Raw genomic sequence first — 19,954 nt, 5'->3', positions numbered from 1 at the left:
TTTTCTGATTTTTTTACTATTTTTTTCTTGCTAATATTTTTTTAAGAAAATAATAAAAAAAGTATTTTCAACGCTATAGTGCTATTTTTGTAATTTTTAACTTTGACGTTATTTTTCGAGAAAAATTAAAATTAAAATTAAAAAAGAGTGAATGAAATGGGAGGAGGACTAGAATGCATGAAAGAATAAAATTGAGGGACTAAAAAAGAGAGGAGACAAGCATGAATCATGGCATGAAACCATGCGTAAAATATGGGACTAAAAACAGAAAGAAAAGTGAAATGGGGAATGGCAGAGAAATTAATAATCCATGAAGACTTTGAAAAATGAAAGAAAATGATTGAGGGACAAATGAAAACGGAGGTAGTTGGCACACGAAGCTCCCATTTATTATTGCGTTACAGGGGTTGGGCAAATTTTAAGATATTTTTTTTTTATCTAAATTATTTTTTTTTTATTTTTATATTATTTTATTATGCTGATATTAAAATTAATTTTAAAAAATAAAAAATAATATTATTTTAATAATTTTTTGAGAGAAAAACAATTTGAAAAGCAACCACTACTGTTACACCGGACATCGTGGCGACCTGAAAATTTTGGGAAAAAGAACAAATATCTGTCAATTTGTTCTTAGAGAGAAAAATATCTGGTTTAAAGAATCGTCATCTGATATTATAGTCACTAGAAATCCTAACTGACCAGCAGAGATTTTATGATATATGACTGGATACACGAAAGAAAAGATACCATCACCATTTAAGTGTCATATCTAAGGTAAGTTGTATTGCTGGTTTTGTCTTAAATTGCTAACAATTTGTTTTATTCTTTTTTTGATAGTATACTTGTAATATTACTGACTCTGGTGCTAGTGAATATTCAATTAGGAATACTTCCAACTCTGGCGTTGATAAATCTTACGTAACAAAAAAAAGTATGGTATTCCTAACTCTGACGCTAGTGAATAAACTAATAAAATTTGAATTGAAAGCGAAAACATATTTTTTATATATTTTAGAGAAAAAAAATAGATATATATATTGCATAGTAGATTCACATTTCACAGTATAAGTTTACAATTCAATACTAAGTAAAGTCATAAAAAAAATATGAAAAACCTACAAATAAATCCAAATAGATCCTTGGATTTTTTTAAATTTTCTGATATCTTAAAATACCTATTTGGTTAGATATCAAAAACTAAAAAGTAAAAACAAGGGAAAAAGTATAAAAAATATGTTTGTCTTAACTTATAAAAATGGATCCGCTAGGCCTAAGGTCCAGACCAACCTGGTTTTAACAAAAAAAAATTCAGATTGAATCTAGTCTATTTATACAAGCTGGGCTTGATCTGGTCAATCTAGTCTGATCAGTGGCCCAACCAGGGACCAGGCTGGCTAGCAGTAGGCATGCGTGAATTATTCACGCGTGCTTGCAACAGTGACACTGACAGGGTAATTATAAATGTAAGCAGGGGAAGAAAAACTCACCTGGTGGGATTTTTGCTGGAGATGAAGATGTGAGGCGATCGTGCCTGGTTGAACAATCCTTCTCTCCTCCCCGCTGTTTTTGTTCATTTTGTCTCTCTCTAGTCTTTCTCCTCTCCTCTGGTTTCTGTTTCTTTGTTTCTTTTTTGTGGTTTTTCGTCCTCTGGGTCTTTCTTTCTTTGACTCTCTCTGTATGGTTTTTTCGTTTTGCTGTGATTTCTTCCTGGAAAGCTCTGGTTCATTTTGTTCTCTCTGTTTTCCGTCCTCCGCTTGCAATTATAATTAAATTAAAAGAAAATATGACAACTACCACACTCCTAAACACCCCGAAAGAAAACGAAGAAAAAATAAAGGGAGATAGAGAAATAATAGAGGAGGAGTTGAAAAAAGCAGGGAGAGAAGGGAGGCCAGCGTTTTTTAGGGTAAAAAGGCTAAGCAGAAGGGGAGCCATTATTTTGATGGGGGGCGAACTTCTCCCTTGCAAAATGTCCATCGACTAATCTTCCTATCCAACACTCAGCACAAAAAACACACAACCTTTCCCAGCTCTAAAAATTCTGAAATCTTTATCTAAGCTTCCTGACATGCTTGAGATAATCTCAGTATGAACCTTGAACGGAGCTGAAGACAGTAACTGCTGCAGTAAGCTTCACCAGGAGAGCAACTGTGCAACAGCTCTTCACTCCCATGAACCACGATTTTCTCCAATTCTAAAATTTCCCAAAAATCTTTCCAAGGATCCCTCACATCTATTCCAACCAAGAATAAAAAAAGTTATCAATTCATTTTTATTTTCAGCATGACCAAGAATTAAAAAAAAATATATCATTGCATGATTTAGCATTTTATAAAATACCTTTGTCTTAAAAATATATATTTTGTGTAGCGTATTTCCAAAAAAATGTAAGTCGTCAAAATATCATGTACATACGCTTGATTTTGTGTGTCTGTGTTTAATTTTTGGGATACTTCATTTTGCATATGATTTTTTTTGGAGTGTTTTCACATATAAAAACAAACAAAAACATGTACAATGTTTTTTTTTAACATAATTTGTGTGCTTCATGAAGTTATTTTTAATTGTTTGTGAGTTTAAAAAAATTATCATATTCTTTTTATTGTTTTTATTTATAAATAAATTTGATAATTATTTTTACAACACATTATCTTTATTATTGTAAATAAATTTAGCCGAGTCAATGTGACCCATATAGACTCAATGAATATGAGTGGCATCTTTTAAACATGCTAGATAAAGTGGGTTAAAGCACATTCTTCACCTTCCATACAAGTTTAAAGCTCAATTTCAAAATCCTTCCTTTAAAAAAACATTGTGTAAAAAGTCATGAAAAATAAAGAAAATATTTTGTTAATTACTCGTAATATTTGATATAATAGACTCACTTTAATTATTAAAGAAGATTAGTATATCTTTTTTATTTTTCAAACAATAAAATTTTTTGTCCAATATTCACTAACACTGAAATCAGGAATATTAATGTACCATAGGTTAAGTTAACCTTTTCAAGACTCTTTCCTAGGATCTAGATTCGGTTTAATGAACCCAATATAGGCACAATATGTCATTCACATACATGACTTATTGTGATATAAAGTTACTCATTTTAGACTTTTCAATTCACCAAGTAATTGAGAGTGGTGAAATCGACCAAATCTTATAATGATTAAGCTTGAACTAACAATCAAGGTTTAACTCATTGCAATAGACTCGTGTTACCCCATAAATAGACCACTGGTAAATTAAGCACAATAGATCATTAGCAATTTAAGACAAGATGAACAATATAGCTTACCTACTGTATAATATTTTAAAGGTGATAATATCTTTCTTCTAACATAATTAACCTCTTATCACATATCTTTAAAGACTAATTAGGTTTCCTAGTGATTATAATACTAACTTGTAACTTCTTTAAAAATATTAGAATTAGACATTTTTCTATCAAGGAACCAGGTCACTGATTTTTCCTCTCAAGACAATCGTGATGTCGAGTGTGACACTTGCTGTAATTAAACCACAAAAAGATGCTCCCTTCGAGCCTTGAATCTTGTTGTAGATATAAGATAGAAACAAACCAATTGGCATGTAGTATATGGAGAGTTGGACAACTAGAATGAGTGTTGAAGAACCAAGGGTTAGGATTTTGTAAAGGGAGGTTGTTTTAGGTTTTTCCTTGAGGCCTATAAAAGAGAGACAAAGAAACAATAAATGGTAGTGAAGAAACACAAAGAGAGAAAAGGAAAAGAAAAGAAACCAAGAGAGGGAAGAAAAAAGAGAGAGAAGAAATTGAGAACAAGAGTCCATGGTGATATTAGTAAAAGCAAAAAGGAATTAGTTGGAGAGAGAAGTTCAAAGAAAAGAGCTTGTGAGGTCTAGATCTTCAAGAACAATAGTAAACATTCTTTCTCGTAGCAATAGCAGCATCACCATTACCATCAACAAGTTTAGTCCATTTGTTTTAGAGAAATGAGCTCTTCAGGTCTGGATCTTCAAGAGCAATAACAAACATTCTCTTTTCGCAACAGCAACACCACTACTAAGTTCAATCCATTTGTTTAAAGAAATGAGGGAAAAATTGATGTGCTTGTGGGAATAAGAGCCATTGATTCTACTCAACCTTGACGCAATGATTCTAGCTCTATAAGGTTACCAGGATATTGGTTCTCTTCACTTTATAGGCTTACCATTATTCATGTTGCACTTGACATGAATAATGAGTCCTCTAAGATTTAAAAGGAAAATATAAAAATAAAGTCATTGTCTAGTTTTTCGAGGAGATTAAGAATTCTAAAATATACATTAGTTCCAGAGATTTGAGGAAAAGGTTGATTATGTTTAATGAAAGATAGAAATCACCCTTATCACATCCTTTAAAACAAAAAGTTATTTTAGCCATGTGTTTTCTCCTAAATCTATTCTAGTCATATCATTAATTGTCTAAATTATTTGTAAGCTGATTCTTGAGTTATTTATGATTGATCAATATTCATTGGAGGTAGTGACAAACTTTGAATCATATAGGAAGTTTTTATGTTTTTAAAGTATAAATATCAAATTTGTCAAAAATTGATCTAGAAAGGGACTTCGGTTTTTGTTTCACCGAATCAACCCAAGTCAATTATTTTTTATTAAAATATATCATTTTTTTTTCTTTTAAAAAACAATTGCATGGTATTAACTCAACTAGGGTTAGACCAAGTTTAACAAAGTCAATCGAATCACTAAAAACATGATCAAGTCAATCAAGATTCATCAAGTCATTATCTTTAATAGTTTAACTTGAAAAATGCTTTTGTGTAACCAAATCAACCTAAGTCAATTATTTTTTATTAAAATATACCATTTCATTTTTTTTCTTTTAAAAAACAATTGCTTGGTGTTAACTCAACTAGGTTTAGATCGAGTTTAACAGAGTCAATCGAGTTACTAAAAACATGATCAAGTTAATCAAGATTCATCAAGTCAATATTTAAATAGTTTAATTTGAAAAATAACCCAAATTAGATTTTTGGCCTAGTTTTCCAAGTCAACTTGGTTAGCCAAGTTAGGCAAAGTTTTTTTTTAATTAAAACCATTATTTACTTAATTAAACACTAAACTTAGATATATGAATTAATAATTACCTTTCGGTTATTCATTTTCCTTTGTATTATAATATGTAGAAAAAGAAAAAGAAAAATAAAATAAATAACCTACATAGTTCTTTTTTGCCAAATTATTTCAGGACCTTTAAAACTTATGATTAACCTACAATCAAAAAAATATATGACCCACAAAAATGAAACAAATATCTCTATTTAATATTTTTCTCTTCTAAATAAAATTAACCCCAAAGAATAACTAATAAGATGATACTATTATTTACTCCCCATGCACCATAAAATTTCTCTTTACCTGAAACTTGCCCTGAACCCAAATGATCTAATATTTGGTCTACAGTGGTTCTAGCACACTAATGAGAAAAGACTTGGATGGTCCTAACACACACCACCTATGATGATTCTAACATTAAAAGTCCATCCCACCCAAATGCCTGTAAAAAGAATTCCATTTCTTTTTTTCTTTCTTGGAATTTAAAGAGTTAAAAATAGGTTATCTGAGTTGAAGAGAGCCATGACTTGGGACCAAGAATCTGTTATGTGTGTGTGCAGCAGAAGACCTTAAAAATCAGCAATGGCATTGGATTTAGCTTCTTCTGATGGCTACAGACTTCCGAACAGAAGACACTCTAGCCTTCTCATTTCAGGTCATTTCAGGTCATTTCAGCAAAGCATTCGTATTCCACTCATTCGTATTCCACTCATTTTAAGTGCAATACAGGGTGAACAAGAACAATCAAGAATTGAAAGGAAGATGCCCTCAATTGACAGGCATTGACCCAGCATACATGACTAGAAATGGGCTTCAAATTTAAAGTGGAAAAAAATTAACAATTTGATTTACTAAATGTATTATCTGTTCAACATTTACAATCAGAAGACCTATGAGGCATGGCATCAGCATACTATCAGGGGAAAAGAAATTGAGGGAAATAGGAAAAGAGATATAAGAAGGGTGGAATACAGATACAGTAACATCATATGTTTGCGGCAAATGGAGATGCAATATACAGCAGGTATTATTCAATCAGGAAAAAGTTTTGCAATGTAAAGCCACTCGAAATGGAGAGCGATTTCTAATTTTACAGTGGAAAATCTCTGCTAAACTGCATGTTATAGGGAAATCAACTACAGTTACAGTGGAAAATCTCTGCTAAACAAACCTGATGTTTTTGGTTTTCCAGAAATCAGTACGGCGTCAGATGTGATGCGGGAAGGGGCAACCTAGCTCTTCCGAGAAGTGAAGAACATGTAATCTGGATGCTGATTAACCCCCTTGGCTTTATCTTTGGTAACAGTTCCTCTAGAGAGAAGTGAGGCATTTTCCTCCAGTGTTCTGCGTCTTTCACTGAGAATTGCAGCAGTTCTAGCTTTGATGGTTTTTCTTGAAGAAGGTTCATCAGGTGTTCTGAGATCAAACCAGCATTCACCCTACAGATACAAGAATGTGAGGTATCAATCGGCCTCTTCCATACAAGTCTTGGCAGATTGGGAATGTAGGCTCCCACCAAAATACACTATTCTTAGAGCATTATCATATACCAAAGACAAAAGTATCATAAACCGAAACAACACAACATAAAAAGAACTAATCACCTTATACACAAAAGAACGTTATCATACCACATGTCAATCAATCTTGTCTTTCGATACAAGCAATGCAACCAAATTCTCATCAACTACTTAAAATGACCATGTCATTGTTCAGAAATGAAGACCATGGAAAATCAGATGAAGTAATGACATGAATCCCTGACTGCAATTTCTTTCTCCTACAAACATCATTTCCACATGTAGAAGTACAATCTGGACCTCAAATCATCAGAATGTTTTGAGTTCATTTTATATAGTATTTTACCTGTGTATTGTAGCTTTGTAATCCTATCACTGGGAAGACAATCTGAAACATCTTACTGAGTGAATCAATTGGAATGCTTTGCACAACTGATTGACCTAATAAATGGTAAGTCAGGAATGATGCACTGAACTTTCCCTCTGGAATTCGATATATAGGGTACCATGCAACTGAAAACCTGAAATCATTTATCCAGAATTGATGAATATGATAAAAGTTAGCCCTTGCATGAGCAATAAAGATAACAAGAACTATATGATTTTGTCTGTTCTCACCAAGTAGCAGGGTGTAGATCCTGCAGGTTCATAGATTCTAGCTTTGATGGATCACCAAACACTTGAAGATTAGAAGTTCCAATACTGATGAGATCCCTTATTCTGCAATTATAACACAAGATCAGTTGCATCTCACTGGAAGGTTTTTGGGGATGTAGTGGAGTGTGGAAACAGGATGTTTGTTCAAGAAGAGGAAAGTAACCAAAAGTGAGGCAAATTAAATGATCATTTCTAAAGTTAAAAAAGCCTCAAGTCTCAGTGATTTGGCATCAGCTATAAATCATCGATTCTTCGCATAGACATGACATTGCATATCAAAGGATATTCTAATTAGGCATGCTGTTGTCTGACTATAGTAGCTTTGAATGCAATTTCTGTCAATAGAAAATTGCAGAAAAGGAGCTAAACAAGGAAAACTGGTTAGCCACATTTGCTGATGGTTCCGAGTAGCATCCACATTAATTAACTGATTGCATTTGAAGTTCACAAGAACTTATAAAAAGTTGCTGCTTCCAGAAGAAAGCAATAATAGCATAGACAAGATTGAAAATAGCAATTAGAAAACTAACTTTAAATGAAGAGGCTTTCGAACATGTGGCATCTCAGATTCAAAAAATTCGAATATGAGTTCAGGGTTTGTGTGCAGATCCTTCGGACAAGCATCTGAGAGATGTGGGTAACCATATAATTGAACAGCTGAAAGGAAAGGAACAAAATATGCACAGAATGATGTCGATCCGGCGAGCAAACCATTTATACTTTGAGAATCTCTTGCCTTGACTTCTAACCCATAATTCCCAGGCATCTCATACCACTTCCAAACAGCCTGAAGTGATGTAATTGGTATCTGTGTCAAATGAAGAGAACTATTTGACAGCTCATTTTTATATATACAAGAGGAAGTGATAACAGGAGCAGCAGAGTGAAGGAATCTTTCAAACTCTGCTATTGGATGGCCCAATGTACTCTGATATTCTAGTTGCAGTTTTTGAGCAGCATTTGATTCTTCAGTTCTCACTTGTGACCCAAGGAACTGAGAGACATCTCTGGATTTTTCAGTGCATGCCATATCTTCCATAGCACTTTCAACTTTCTGAGCTTCTGCAGAAAACTCTTCAGATTTTGGGGCTTCCCCTTCAACAGAGGTTTTTCTGTGACTGGATGTCAAGCTTGAGCTTTTAGAATCATTTAAAGCACATGAAAGAACCACATCTCCTTTTGAATGGCTATCAGTCAGCTCATTGCATGAAAATTGCAGGATATCAGAAGAATCACAAACACTAGCAGGATAAGTTTTCTCTGGCATCACTGAATCCTTGGTACAAACAGGAACCCACATTGCTTTTGCTCCACAAGGAATAACATGCCTTTCTCTGTATTGATTGTAATATATCAATCTCGAATGGAGTTTACCATCTACAGAAGTATCGGAACACCTATCTGTCACATGTTTCATCCTAGGAATAAACCTAGTAAATCTTTGCTGTACATGAGCAGAAGCAGCTGAAGATGGATTTAAGCAGCATGAACCATGAGTGAAAATAGGCCTAGAGAAAGTTTGACCATAACCTCCCCATCCTATTCCTCTACTGTGGTTTCTATCATACCCAAATGTACAATGAGAAAGCAATCTTGATTTGTTACACTCAATTTCCTGGGCTTGATTTGACCGTGAAAAGTATTGAGAATGATTCCCATTCAACCTATGCTTAGGGACACAGTCATGTTGAAAAATTACTTTACTATCGAATCCCCTGTGCATTTTTCTCTCTGCATTTGTCATCCTGTTACTTACACAGGCAGCATTGCTGTGTCCAGCAGAAGAAACCATGGGTGTGGGTAGCAACCCTTTATCAGTAAATGAGTTTTGTCGTGAACGGAAATTTCTCTCTCCCAAGCTCATATGCTCCTTCACGTTTGCACAATCCAATCTACTTTCCCAATGCAACTTACCCTCCCTGAAAATTCTCTGCCTCTTCTGCCAGTTCAATGGAGTATTTTTCTTTGCCCTCCAGATTTGGTGGTGATAGCCATAGTTTGCAACATCAGATTTTATCATAACATCAACATTGTCGACATTAAAACACTGGCAGCCATATTTGGTACTTCCACTGCCACAAACTTTGCAGTAAGATTTAATGTCCATGGTCTTACAAGCTTCCTCTAAATTCCTGGTAATATGGTTGCTGCCTGCTCCTTCAGTACCCTTTTTGCCCAGATCTGAACCCTTAAAACAGATTGTATCTTTACTGTTGTAATCAAATAGAGCTTCATTTGTACAAACAGAACCTTCAGTTGTCAAGGAGGCATCTTGCTTTGGAAATTCATCACTTTTTGATGACGGACTATCTATCTCCCTCATGGCTGACACAGTCTTCATTTTATTCATCTTCTTCTTTTCAGCATGCTCCACACTTGGAGAATCAATATCACATCCCCTTGCGATACCAGCGCAACCATAATAATCAACCCGTTGCTCCTCTTTTGCACTTGATATCTAATAAAGGCACCGTTGCTCCTCTTTTGCACTTGATATCTAATAAAGGCAGTCCAAACACATGAGACAGTATATGTCACCACCGATAGCACAATTCACATTATCTAATCAAAGCTCCTGAATGTGCCATCTTTACAAGATTTTTCAACAAAACAACATATTTTAAGGCACACAAATAACCAATTCCAACGTTAGAATCCTGCAACCAATGCAGTACTAATTAAGAATTGGCCACAATACAACACAAAATCAAAGATAAGAGTATAAAACAACAACCAACTAGGCAAAAGGAAAAAGGCAAAACAGAATGGAGATTCAAAACAAAAGCTTTCTGGTCTAACATGAAGTTAACAAGAGAATGTGATTGTTTTTCAAAAACCTATTATGCAAAAATCACATAAAATCAAAAGAAACTCAGCATAATCCATATACAATGTGAAATCCGACATAATTATCTATAAATTAACACAATGAAACCAATAAAGCAACTAAGGCAATTTAACCGAGAGACTAAACCAAACCCATTTCTTTATAGGCAAAGAAACCAAGAAACAACAAGAAATAAAGAAACTTGACCAAGACCCATTTCATTAAACCAGACAAAAATGGTAAAGAAACATTGAAACAGTGAAATTATATCAGTTCTTGGTTGCATTCACCAAAAACAAAGTTCAAGAATCAGTAACATAAACCCTAAAGAAACTGAGGAAAATAGCATAAATTATATAACAAAAGAAAAGAGAACGTTGATGATGAAAACAAGAAAGAAAAATGATAAGAACTGAAAGATAAAATCATTAATGTTGAATTAATCAGTTCAAGAAACAAGAGATACTTTTAGCTAGACAATGAAGGCAGCAGAGAAATATACCTGAGAGAGAGAGAGAGCGAGAAAAAAGGTAGTTAAGAAGCGCGCTAAGCAGTTGAAAATGAGAATTGAAAGGAAATGGGCGTTTTGGGTTGTGTTATTTAGGTGGGTTTTTTTAAAAAAAATAAAGGGGGTTAATGGTATTTTATTTGGTCCCTATGATCTTATGTTTTACTTAATATGGCCCTTCTATTCTTTTTTTATTTATTTAGTCCCTCAACTCAAGATAATGTCTTTAATATGGTCTCTACATATATATGATTTACTATTAATACTTGACATGTAGCTTGGCATGTGCTAGAGATGTTTCTATTTTTTTTACATGTAGTCGAGAATTAATGATAGGTTTGAAAGAAATTGAAGAAAGAGGATACTGAGGTGAGCTATAAGTTAAAAAGAGGCAAAATTGAAAAGATTAAAAAATCTTCATCTAGTTTTATAATAAGATTTAAAAGATTATCAATCATTCTATACATTTTATCTAAAATAAATTACATTATTTTTTCTTGAAAAATAAAATGTATTTATTATACATGAGGATTGCCTAAACCAAATGCTTTTGTCTTTGTCTTTGTCTCTCCCTTTTTTTCTTTTGCTTATCATTTTATTCTTTTCTTTTTATAAAAACTCATCACACAATAAAATAAGCAAAAATGCCAAAAATACTGTAAATTAACTAAATTGTATTGAAAAGATTTTTTTTTCTTTTTGAATTTTTATATTTTCTAAAATACATTGAAAAATAAGGTTAAAGAGGGTTATAACACACAATAGAAAGGTGGTGAGGCTTTTTTTTTTCTCCTTCTTTTTCTCATTTCTCTCTGTGATTTGTGTTGCTCTGTAAAAAAACAACAACAAAGTCCTATAATATTTTTTTTTTTGTCAAATTTGATCCTTATTTTTTTATTGCTACTTTTTGTGTTTGGGTCTTTTGTAAAGTTGATATGTTTTTTAATTTCAACTTTCGACATTGGATTGATTAGGAATTGAGTTTTGTTATTTTATTTTTTGATGGGATGATTTTAGTATTATAACCTGGATCATGGGTTTGAAAGGCTAACCCGGGTTGACATCAATATTTTTTTTAATTCTTTTTTTACACTAATTTTATTTTTCAATCTCATCCTTTAACATTAGGTTTATTGAAAATTAAGTTTTGTGATTTTTTTTACTTTTTTTTTATGAGATTATCTTAATCTTACGACTTACATCACGAGTTTGACATGTTAGCTTGAGTCGACTAGGATTTTTTTTGTTTGTTTTTTTAAGATTGATTTTTTTTTTATCTTTCAACATTGAATTAGTTTTAGAATTGAGTTTCATAATTTTTTTGATTTTTCCTTCTATTAGGTTATGCTATTCGCATTATCCAACTCACAGAGTTTGACAAACTTATACGGGTTTGTTTGTTTTTTTTTTATTAATTGATTTTTTTTTAATTTCATCTTTCTATATTTGGATTATTAGGAATTGGACATTATATTTTTTTTATCAATTTTCTTTCTATAAGGTTATTTTAGTTTTACAACCTAAGTCCAAGTTTGCATCTAACTTACCCAATAAGTTTATTTTCTTTGTAAATAGAGGATTTTTCTCATTGTATCTAGCAAGTCTCACATACACTTTTCAATACAAAATTTAAATTTATTTTTATAATTTTTATTATATTTTAGTAACATAATAATATGGCCTTTGTTTTCTTAGGTATTCTCTATTGAAATTCATAAATAAGATTGAGCCTAACTGAGCGAGCGCATATGTGTGACTTAAGCTCAAGATTACTTTGCTTTGGTCCATTTATATATTTTTTAATTCGGGTCATTTATTTTATTTGCTTTTTTATTATATAATCAAATAAAACTAATTTATTAAATCAAGTTGGGTCTATGATATGAGTCAAAAAAAAAATTTACTTTTCAAAACATGCTAACAATGCTTGAACATCCATTTTTACGTTTAAAATTTTATTTTATCCAACTAACAGCATAACAATTTTATAATTTTAAGAGACACAAAAAATCATGGTTGCTTTTTTAATTAATGGACTAAGAGAGTTACAGATATAAACTCTAATTTTATAATTTTACTCTTTGAAAATTAAAGCATATAATGGTTGCTTTTTAAAAGGTTACAAGACCTTTAAATAGATCAGAAAACTCAACATCCCTTAAAAACAACTAGGAATCTGAATATATATATATATATATATATATATATATATATATATATATATATATATATATAAAACATCTGAATTAAAATATAGAATCCAAAAAAACATAGGAGAAATACTACAAACTACCATATCAGGAGCAGCAATGCTCAAAACATGATTATGAAAGATCTAACGGTTTGTTCAGCGACATAGTGGTTTTCCAACAAAAAATTTCTTGTAGAATTACCTATAAAAATTTGAGTTCGATTGAATGGTCGGATCTTCCGTTATCGTACTTTTAAGAAGCTAATCAGTCATGATCGTTCCAGATCTTTTCTAGTATCTAAACTTGTCCATTTGATCCATAAAAATATTTGTTAAGTTATCTATATTATTTGACGGTGCCAGATCCTTATCTAGTAATATCGAATTATCATCCAACATCTCAAAATCATGCACGTTTACAAGCCAAACTACATCAAGTATTTTTATGGCTAACGAACATATTGTATAACAAAAAACCGTTTGTATTATACATAGATATATTAACAAAATTATAAAGTAAAAATATCACGCATTCCAAAGTTGATAAAGGATATCTAATAGTGTTCCAATCTTGCAAAATCATATCAATTCTCCATGTTTAATATTATTTTAATGTATTTTTTATTTAAATTATTTTAGTGTATTCTCATTCTTGAACCGACTACAATTCAATTAAAAATTAATTTGATTTTTTCAAATAATTTTATTTTGATTGATTTGGTTAATTTAAGTTTATCTTTTAAACTCATGATGAAAACCTTAAACCAGTTGTAGACTAATCCAGTTTTAATAACTTTTTTTTCAAGATTAGAAGTTTGATAATTACTTGATTAGTTGATCAAACTCGCCATTAGTAGACTCGCATAAGTTGTGGATAAACTAATGGCGGACCTGACACATGTAAAGATTTTCTTTCCTTGATTAGAGATTGACAACCAGGAAGCTCAGGAACTGGCACACTGCGGACCTTAAATGAACTAAATCAAGTTTTAAAGTCATGTCTTTTTTCCACCTTTTGCCTTAATAAAGCACACGACTCTTTTGCCTTAATAAAGCACCTGACTTTATTGTTCTGGAACATTAAAAGTGGCTAGGCAAGCTAATGAGCCTTGTAAATCTTTGTTTAGCCATTGCCTTGGTTAATTCATTTATTATTTCTCTTGTTTTGTTTAGGAATGTTTATAGTCATCAAATATCATAAAGGAAAAAATAAAAATGCATACATATATTCCTTTGTATGGCTCTTGATATATGAGATGTTGGCGCACTCTAAAATAAGGTCAATGATATTTTTGTTAGAATTATAAGTTTGGCTTTCAAGTTTTTTTTCCCCCCCAAATAAGAAAACTCATGTAAATCTCTCGGGTGGTGCTACAGTGTGTTCTATGTACAACAATGTATTGAACTACTTCAACAACTCTGTGTGTAAGATATCCAATATTTGACGCGTAAGATATCCAGCATCTGATGTTCGTACAGCAGTATCCACAACTCTTTTTCGGGCTTCATAGCAAGAAATAATATATTCTGTTAAAGACAATCCTTCTCGTAGATTGCTTTGAATGGATAAATCAATCATTTATCCTTGTGAATCCAACGTTTATCCTCTCATATCTATTAATTGGTGTACTTGAGATGCATTTCCCCTAGCTCCTGGGTCTTTTTGCTTTTTTTTTTTTTCAACAAAATCCTTAAAACACACTTGGGAATTTGTTATTTTTTTTCTTATAAAATACTTTGCAACAAGTTTCACTATGTAGTTTTTGTTTTTAATCTATATTTTTTAGCCTAAAACATTTGTTACAATTTCTTTAAGAAATTAAAGATTTATTACCATACAATTTTATTCTTGTAAATTACTATAATTCTTATTAAAGGTTTAAAGCACCTCATTATGATAAGGATCATTAATTTTTTATTTTAAAAGGATATATTTAAAAATAAAAAGAATTATGTTTTATATTCTACTATCATCATTTTATTTGAATATAATCAAGATTTGCATTATATATATATATATATATATATATATATATATATATATATATATATATATATATATATTACAATTGTAGATTAATTTACAAGTGAGAGAAATGGTACATTAAAAAAAATATTATGAATTTGTTTCTTATGAAAAGTAACAATGAATTGATAATTCGTTAGATAGAACAATTAAATATGAAATTTTTAGGAGTTAAAATATAAAAGAAAACTTACTGATATTAAAATATTAGCTACAACCTGTATTGAATACAAATTAATTTTAAGAATATATTTTTCATATCAATTTGATATATTCAAGAAAAATTAATATTTTTTTTTAGATAAAGTTTAAATCTAAGAAATTGAAGAAAGTGAAAGAATACATCATCACTTTTATAATAAATACCTTACCAATAAAGAAAACAAAGTCCATCGATCATTGCTAGAATATTAATTAGGTCATGATCAGAAGATCGTTGTGGTGTGGTCTCCATAATAGGGAATACTTTGGTTTTAAAAATATTAATTAGGTCTTTTCCTCTTTCATTAATGTATGAAGAGTATTTTGGTTTAAAAAGATAAAAGAATCATTTCAATTTAATAATTTAATCTGCACAAACTTATATAACCTTGTGCTTATTTTTTATCAAATAAATGAAGATGGTGAGATTCAAACTTGTGATCGTTTGGTCATCAAGATTCTGATACCATGTTAAAGAACCATCTCAACCCAATAGCTTAAACTGTTAGGTAAGGTTCCAGGATATAATTTATATTATTTTCTAACAAAAAAAAATATTCAATTAAACATATAATTATCTATATTTAATTATCACATGGAAGATCGTTGTGGTGTGGTCTACATAATAAGCATATTTCCCCATTAGCACATACTATACAAAATCATGAACAATATTCACAGAACCAAAAGAAAGAAAAGGGAATAATAATAAATAAATAAATAACCTTTCATTAATTCCTCATTATTCCCCCTTATAATTGGTGTATTATAAGAGGAGCTCCATGTTGTGGTTGGAGAGTTATGACAGTACAAGGAGCCATCGTTAGTCTTTGGCTAAAAAAAATGAAAAACGTGATTTTACACGTTAAGTATAAATGACAATATTTGTGATCTAATGAGATTTTTCAAGAAAACAAAGTTTGTATATTCATTTTTTTTCTTTTATTGCTACAATTTTTTTTTCATTTTATTTAGCGTGTATTTAATAATGCAGTGTAAGATATTTTTTTAATTGAAAATATATTAAAAAATATTTTTAAATAAAAAATTAATATAATATATTAAAACCATAGAAAAATACTTAAAACATTAATTTAAAAACATTAAAAAAAAAAAAATAAACACTCTCTTCTTTTATAGTAGTGCTAGCAAGCTAACGTAGACAAGACTAGGGCCGGCCCCATTAAAGGCAAATATAGAGTATCTAGGCCAAATTACTGAATTTGAACTCATTTTGAACATTTGTTTTTAAAAATACAAGCCAGCTCGTTTTTTTTAAAAAATTAAATATTTTATTTTACTAAAAATTAATTTTTTTATATATATTGGATTGTTTTGATACATTGATTTTAAAAATAATTTTTAAAAAAATAAAAAAAATCATTTTAATCTATACTCCCGACAAGAAAAAACAGGTTTTACACTAGTTAACTAATTTTGGTGCTTGCTGTACATGGCTGGAGAATCAAAAGCAAGAAGAATATTCCCAAACTCCATCTATCCCTACCACAACTTTCTATTTAAAATTTTTGAGGACCCGTTCTTATAAAGGACGACAGTCAAGTGGGTGTATTAAGATGTTTTTTTTATAAATATTTTTTAATTTAAAATATATTAAAATAATATATTTTTTTAGATTTATTTTTAATATGAATGTATTAAAACCATAAAAATATTAAAAATATTAATTTAATAATTTAAAAAATAGGTTAAGGGAAAGCAGTTCAGGCTGATGTCCCATATATATAAACTTTGCAATTTTCTAAAGGGCTAAAAGTAGCGAGGGACCTTGAGTTATGCCAAGAAAATTAGAATATATGGTTTGGTATGGCATGCCCAGCTAGCCTAATACACTAAATAAAGTACACGAATTTCAGCCTTTCTTCTAAAGATTGTAGTTCAAAGTTGTTTCAAGTTTAAGAGCTCTTTTTCACCTAATAGACTAAAAGTGCTTGAATTTCAGCCTTTCTAAAAACAGTTTACCTTCCAATTAATTGCTTTAATTGCAGAAAAACCATTTATAGTACATAAGCTTTTATTGGTGTTACATGCATGCCTGCATTTTCAATAATATTATTGTCTTTTCTTCTTGAAATTGTTAATTATTACATCATTAATATATAATAAATTGTATATGTACATATCAAAGTTGTCAACTATAGTGTTATCTATATTCTAATCTTTTTTTACCATTGAAAATATTTTGTAATAGTTTTAAAAAGTATATATTTTTTAATACTCTCATAATAAAATTAAGAATTTTAAATAGCAGTATTTTTTGCCAATTAAACCTCAATATGGACCTCGTGGTTGAGAATATATGCTCTTTCTTAATTTTATAAGTTTATGTCTTGAGACAATATTTATTAATGTAAGAGAATGATCGATGTGGAGAATATATCATCAAAATCATCTAAAGAGACAATTTAATCCTAATTAACTTGTTAATTGGTCCGGAGATACCTCTTAATTATTAAATAAAATAATTGTTTTTCAATTAAATAAAAGCATCCAACAAACCATGACCCCATCCATTCTATAATACATTAATCCGGTTTCTTTATATTATTTTCTCTTGATAATATCTTACAATTCTCCAAAAGAAAATAAAAAATAAATAAATAAATAAAGCTAGGAAAGGAGCAAAAAGCAAATGAGAATGTTGTGCGCTCTGATTCTGCCAGACCCCGAAATGCAAAAGGGGCAACAGTACAAGAAACTAGCGTGTGATCCATCTCCTGAACCCTGCCAGGACTTTAATTTTTTTTCTCAAAACCAGAGAAGAAGAGATTGCATCAAACACGAAAAATAGAATTTTCACGTCAAGAATTTAATGCCGTTAACCCTCTGATGGTTCCTTTCAAGCAGCCCTTCCATTATGACCTTCTTCTTGTAGGAGTACTGATCTTTGCTCTCTTCTTTCTCTGGCAACCACAAGCTTCTTGTAACATTTTGGGGCCGGCTAGTATTGTGCTGTCTTCGAGGCAGAAAATACAACCAGATTATGGTGAAAAATATTGCACATAGCTTACCCCATAAAACTGTCACCGTAAGACTAATAAGGAATAGATATATGCCTGACTTGTCCATGGTTTTTGCCTTGAATTCAAGTTCTTGATTTGGGTTTCTTGAGTTCTTTATCTTGGACAATTTTCTTGATTCTGATATCGAACTTGGACAAGATGTTACTTCATTAGCTTGATGAGTATCGATCAATACCTTATTGACCAAGTTGGTATTGTCATGATCACTTGTATCATCCAAAGATTTCTTGCTGTCCATTGATGGTGGTGGTGGTGGTGGTGAAGAAGAAGAAGAAGAAGAAGAAGAAGAAGAAGGCTTTGATCCAATATTCGAGTCTTGACATAGATTACCTTTTCTATCGTGAATTCTCTTGGACTGAAAAACAATAAAACTAAACATATGAGCATCACCCAAAAAAAAATTCCTTGAAAAAAATAACTATAATTTTTCTTAAGCAGTCAATTCTAAAAATTTAAGCTTGAAAACACATGCTCATAAAGAAAAACCTTTGAAAAGCTATCAAAATATAAATTTTTGAACAATCATTAATTGTTGTAGAAATTTGAGCTTGAAACACAACATGAAAATAAAAACCTTGATGAACTAACCAGTATGGTCTCGAAGAAAACGGCCTTGATCACACGAGATAAGTTTTTCTTTGAAGAATGAAGAATCAATGAATTCTCCGATGAAGAAATTATTGCTGAACACGTATCATTATCTTCTGAAAGCAAAGAAGAATTTGGGACCAAACGCTTCATATGATCCCTTTCCTTCTTGTCCCTGGAAAGATGCTTCAAAGACTTGTCTGTTGAGTGATCAACAACACCAACTTTGGAGTGATTAAGTACTAGCTGATCCATATCAACAACTGGCTTAAAACATAGCAAGAACTTGTTTCTTGAAACGTTCTTCATAATTACTGTTGTTTGTAACATAAAGACTTGATGATCATAAAGAAAGGTGTTGATAATTACGAGTACTAGCTAGCTAGTATGTGGTTTTAAGGATCATTAATGTATTTGCTAACATATATTTGGGTGTGTTTTTGGTTTGAATATTGTGGGAAAGAACAAGAAATGATACAAAAGATAGCTTGTGGTTTGTTTTGTTAGTGGGGTTCTTACTCGAAAGCACAAGGTCGGCATGAATGCCGTCCATTTAATACTGGTAGATAATTAAATAATTAGGATTTTTTTTAGTTTTCATCCGAAGGTAATTGTGTGTATGTTATTCATGTTATTATTCACTGTTTTAATTTCAAGAAAAAAATATTATTTAAAAAATTCTCCCCCGATAATTTTAGGTAGAGAATCTTTGTATCAGCTTGCATATCAACTGAGATTAAGTTTTTTTCTCAAAATAGTTTAATCATCCATGCTTTTTATTGATTTGATACATTAAGAAAATAAATTTTTACAAATACTAATTTCAAGATTTGGATTTAAAAAAAAATAATGAAAGAAGTAAACTTACTTAACTATGATAAAAAAATTAGGTTAAATGGAGTTTCTAATGCATGCATGAGACTGATCTCTCCTTTGAATTGGATGAAGTAAATTATAAATTAATTCTTCGAGTTTTTCTAAATTAATTAAATAGCCCCTTTAATTTTAAAAATTAATTAATCAATCTGTCAACCAGTATTGATCATATTTAATTTAATATTATTTTAATTATTTAAAAAAAAATCTTCATTTCTCATCAATCTTTTTACATTATTTACCTTTTTCTTTTTCTTTTCCATTTCTTAAAATAGAAAAGCAAAATAAAATAAAAATAAAGATAAATAAATGAAAAATGCTGATTAATTGTCAAAGAATATATTAAGTGAAACTCCAATATATAATTTATATAATTCTCTAACATACACTTTCAAGTATTTTAGACTTGAAATTTG

General features: G+C 30.6%; 1 protein-coding gene and 1 non-coding gene across 3 annotated transcripts; both read right to left on the bottom strand.

The window, feature by feature from the left end:
* Positions 1-6,053: 6,053 nt before the first annotated feature.
* LOC7497411 (uncharacterized) lies at positions 6,054-10,692 on the bottom strand. 2 transcript variants are annotated; one of them, XM_024583313.2, is made up of 5 exons: positions 10,607-10,692; positions 7,808-9,934; positions 7,239-7,340; positions 6,967-7,141; positions 6,054-6,539 (listed from the first exon to the last, which is right to left on the bottom strand). In XM_024583313.2, exons 2-5 carry the CDS (start codon positions 9,625-9,627, stop codon positions 6,333-6,335), a joined length of 2,304 nt encoding a protein of 767 aa, XP_024439081.2. In that variant the 5' UTR covers positions 9,628-9,934; positions 10,607-10,692; the 3' UTR covers positions 6,054-6,332. The 2 variants fall into 2 exon arrangements, with proteins under 2 accessions (XP_024439081.2, XP_002319391.4); XM_002319355.4 differs by having other exon boundaries at positions 7,808-9,774; positions 10,607-10,686.
* Positions 10,693-17,500: 6,808 nt separating this feature from the next.
* Positions 17,501-19,194, bottom strand: LOC7494445 (uncharacterized). The gene is made up of 2 exons (XR_008057156.1): positions 18,663-19,194; positions 17,501-18,429 (listed from the first exon to the last, which is right to left on the bottom strand). It is a non-coding gene; the product is annotated as an uncharacterized LOC7494445 (transcript).
* Between the last annotated feature and the right edge of the window lie 760 nt (positions 19,195-19,954).

This window comes from Populus trichocarpa, chromosome 13 (assembly GCF_000002775.5).
Source record: "Populus trichocarpa isolate Nisqually-1 chromosome 13, P.trichocarpa_v4.1, whole genome shotgun sequence".
NCBI classification, from domain to species: Eukaryota; Viridiplantae; Streptophyta; class Magnoliopsida; order Malpighiales; family Salicaceae; genus Populus; species Populus trichocarpa.
The sequence above is the reverse complement of the archived record's forward strand: the minus strand, read 5'-3'. Positions and strand labels throughout refer to the sequence as shown.

Coding starts and splice junctions, on each gene's coding strand:
- LOC7497411 (XM_024583313.2), bottom strand. CDS start 9,627: ATGAATAAAATGAAGACTGTGTCAGCCATGAGGGAGATAGATAGTCCG. Junction 7,142..7,238: donor GATCTACACCCTGCTACTTG/GTGAGAACAGAC, acceptor AAATGATTTCAG/GTTTTCAGTTGCATGGTACC. Junction 6,540..6,966: donor TACAAAGCTACAATACACAG/GTAAAATACTAT, acceptor TTGTATCTGTAG/GGTGAATGCTGGTTTGATCT.